The 1,887-nt window shown below is 57.2% G+C and overlaps 1 protein-coding gene across 1 annotated transcript in view; it reads right to left on the reverse strand.

Moving 5' to 3' along the window:
• Positions 1-61, reverse strand: part of LOC104082823 (tetraspan membrane protein of hair cell stereocilia homolog) — a 4,543-nt gene extending 4,482 nt beyond the window's left edge. The window contains exon 1 of the mRNA XM_009586077.1: positions 16-61. Coding sequence (XP_009584372.1) covers positions 16-61 — 46 coding nt within the window. The remainder of the gene's footprint in view (positions 1-15) is intronic.
• Positions 62-1,887: the final 1,826 nt, after the last annotated feature.

Here is a 1,887-nt window from a genome sequence, read left to right on the forward strand (position 1 = left end):
CTGACCCCGGCGCACACACGCCCTCGGGGCCCTCGGCCCGTCGCCCTTGCGGCTTTGCCATGGCGGTTGCAACAAACCCAGCGCGAGCTGCCGACGGGCCGTTCTTCTGCCAAGCGGCTCATGTCCCAAAAGCTCAGAAGTGCTTTTTTTTTCTCCACATACTCAGAGAAATTGTTGTTGCATTTGCTGGACAAGAGTGACTGGGTTCGGTAGGGAGAAGAGCCAAGCTCATCTGCAAGGCTTTGGGCTGTGATTAATAGAGGCTCTTTGCATCCTCCACTGTTACCTTGGTGCAAAGCATGGAATTAACTGGTCCTTTATACCTTTTCGTGCAGGTGTGAGGACCTCGCAGGCTCCTCGCATGCCAGAAACAACCCCATGGTGAGAGCTCTGGGTGAGCGGCCGTTTGCCCCTGCCCTTCGTGGACATCCCCAGCCTCCTGCAGCAGCGAGATGCTCCCTGCCCCGTACCGGTGCCTTTTCTCTGTCACTGGGTGCTCGTTAAACTAGAAAACACTTTTGGGGTGGTTGCCTCACTCTTTGCCGATGTTTTTTTCCCCTTGGTTTGGGGACAGGAGAGCGGCAAGGCCAGCAGGAAGCTTCCTAGGTCTGCAGAGAACATTTCTCTTCATTGAGAAGCAGCTGGTTTCTCCTGTATTTAATTAGTCTTCCCTGTAGCTAACAGAGAGGAGGGGCACGGAGAAACGGGGGAAGCTGGAAAGAAATCGCTTCTCCTGTCAAAATGCACCCTGGCGCAGAGCAAAGGCCAGAAAACGGATCCGCTCATCACCTGCTCCCTTTTTAAAATAACTCCCAGAAATGCAGCAGCATCTGCATTGCCCGGTGGCGGCTCGAAAGCTCCCGAGAGCCCGTCTGGTGCAGAGAAACTGGGCTGGCAGGGGTGATTTGGGCTCGTCTGTGTGGCCGGACTGTCTGCACCGGCTTTCTCTCCCTCATCCAGCACAAAAACGTACGTAAAAGCCCCAAATACGACAGCAAAGCCTTTCCCTGCTCTGGCTCCGTGGGAGGCTGAGCTGCCCCAAGCCTCTTATCTAAATCTTTGCTTGAGCTTGTTTCTTTAGCCGGGAACTGGAGCAACCCCGATGCCACGGCCGTCCTCCCGCAGGGTTTCAGCCGGGGTGCCCGGGGACGGCGGGGGCTGCAGCTGGTCCCAGCATCAATGATTCAGGAGCGGCAAAGGGCTGGGTTGGGTTTCAGCTGAGGCTTCCAACGCTGGAGCTGGGTTACCGGGCGTCTCGGGTGTCTCGCTGCATTTGGGGAGGGATGGGGAAGGCTGGAGATCCGCAGGGATGAGCGGAGGGATGTGAGGATGAGCGGAAAAGTAGGAAAATGTGGGTGATGATATCAAGTCTTATGGTCAGTCTCCTCCTCCTGTTCCACCTCCCCAGTATGTCATCCCCTGAGCTCAGGGAGTTACTGGTTGCTGCAGCGGGTATCATAGGCACCAAATAACCCAGCAAACGTTATCACCGTGTCCCTCATTAATTCCCGCAGGATCCCTAACACAGCAGGGAGCCCCGTGCCCCAGCCCTGCGGCGTTTGGTGCTCTCGGCCTGATGCTCTGAAGCCACAAAAAAAACGCCACGACCCCGCTGCACCGTGGGGCAGAGCAGGAGCGATGGCGTTGGGCGATGGCTGGAGGAAAACTTGCCCAGGTAAGCGGGGCTGGGCCGTGGCCGGGCCATCGGTGCCGCGTGGTTTTGCAGCAGCAGCAGCGCATGGGGGGGAGCTTCACCCACATGCAACGAGTCTGCTGGGTCTCAGCTGCTCTGACAGGCTTTACTTACTGCAAATTCCTCACTGGTAACCAATAAGGGGGGGCAAATGGGGCACGGAGGTTATGCTGGTGTCCTTTTCCTGGCCAGCC

This window comes from Fulmarus glacialis, unplaced genomic scaffold (genome assembly GCF_000690835.1).
Source record: "Fulmarus glacialis isolate BGI_N327 unplaced genomic scaffold, ASM69083v1 scaffold24189, whole genome shotgun sequence".
Taxonomy (NCBI): domain Eukaryota; kingdom Metazoa; phylum Chordata; class Aves; order Procellariiformes; family Procellariidae; genus Fulmarus; species Fulmarus glacialis.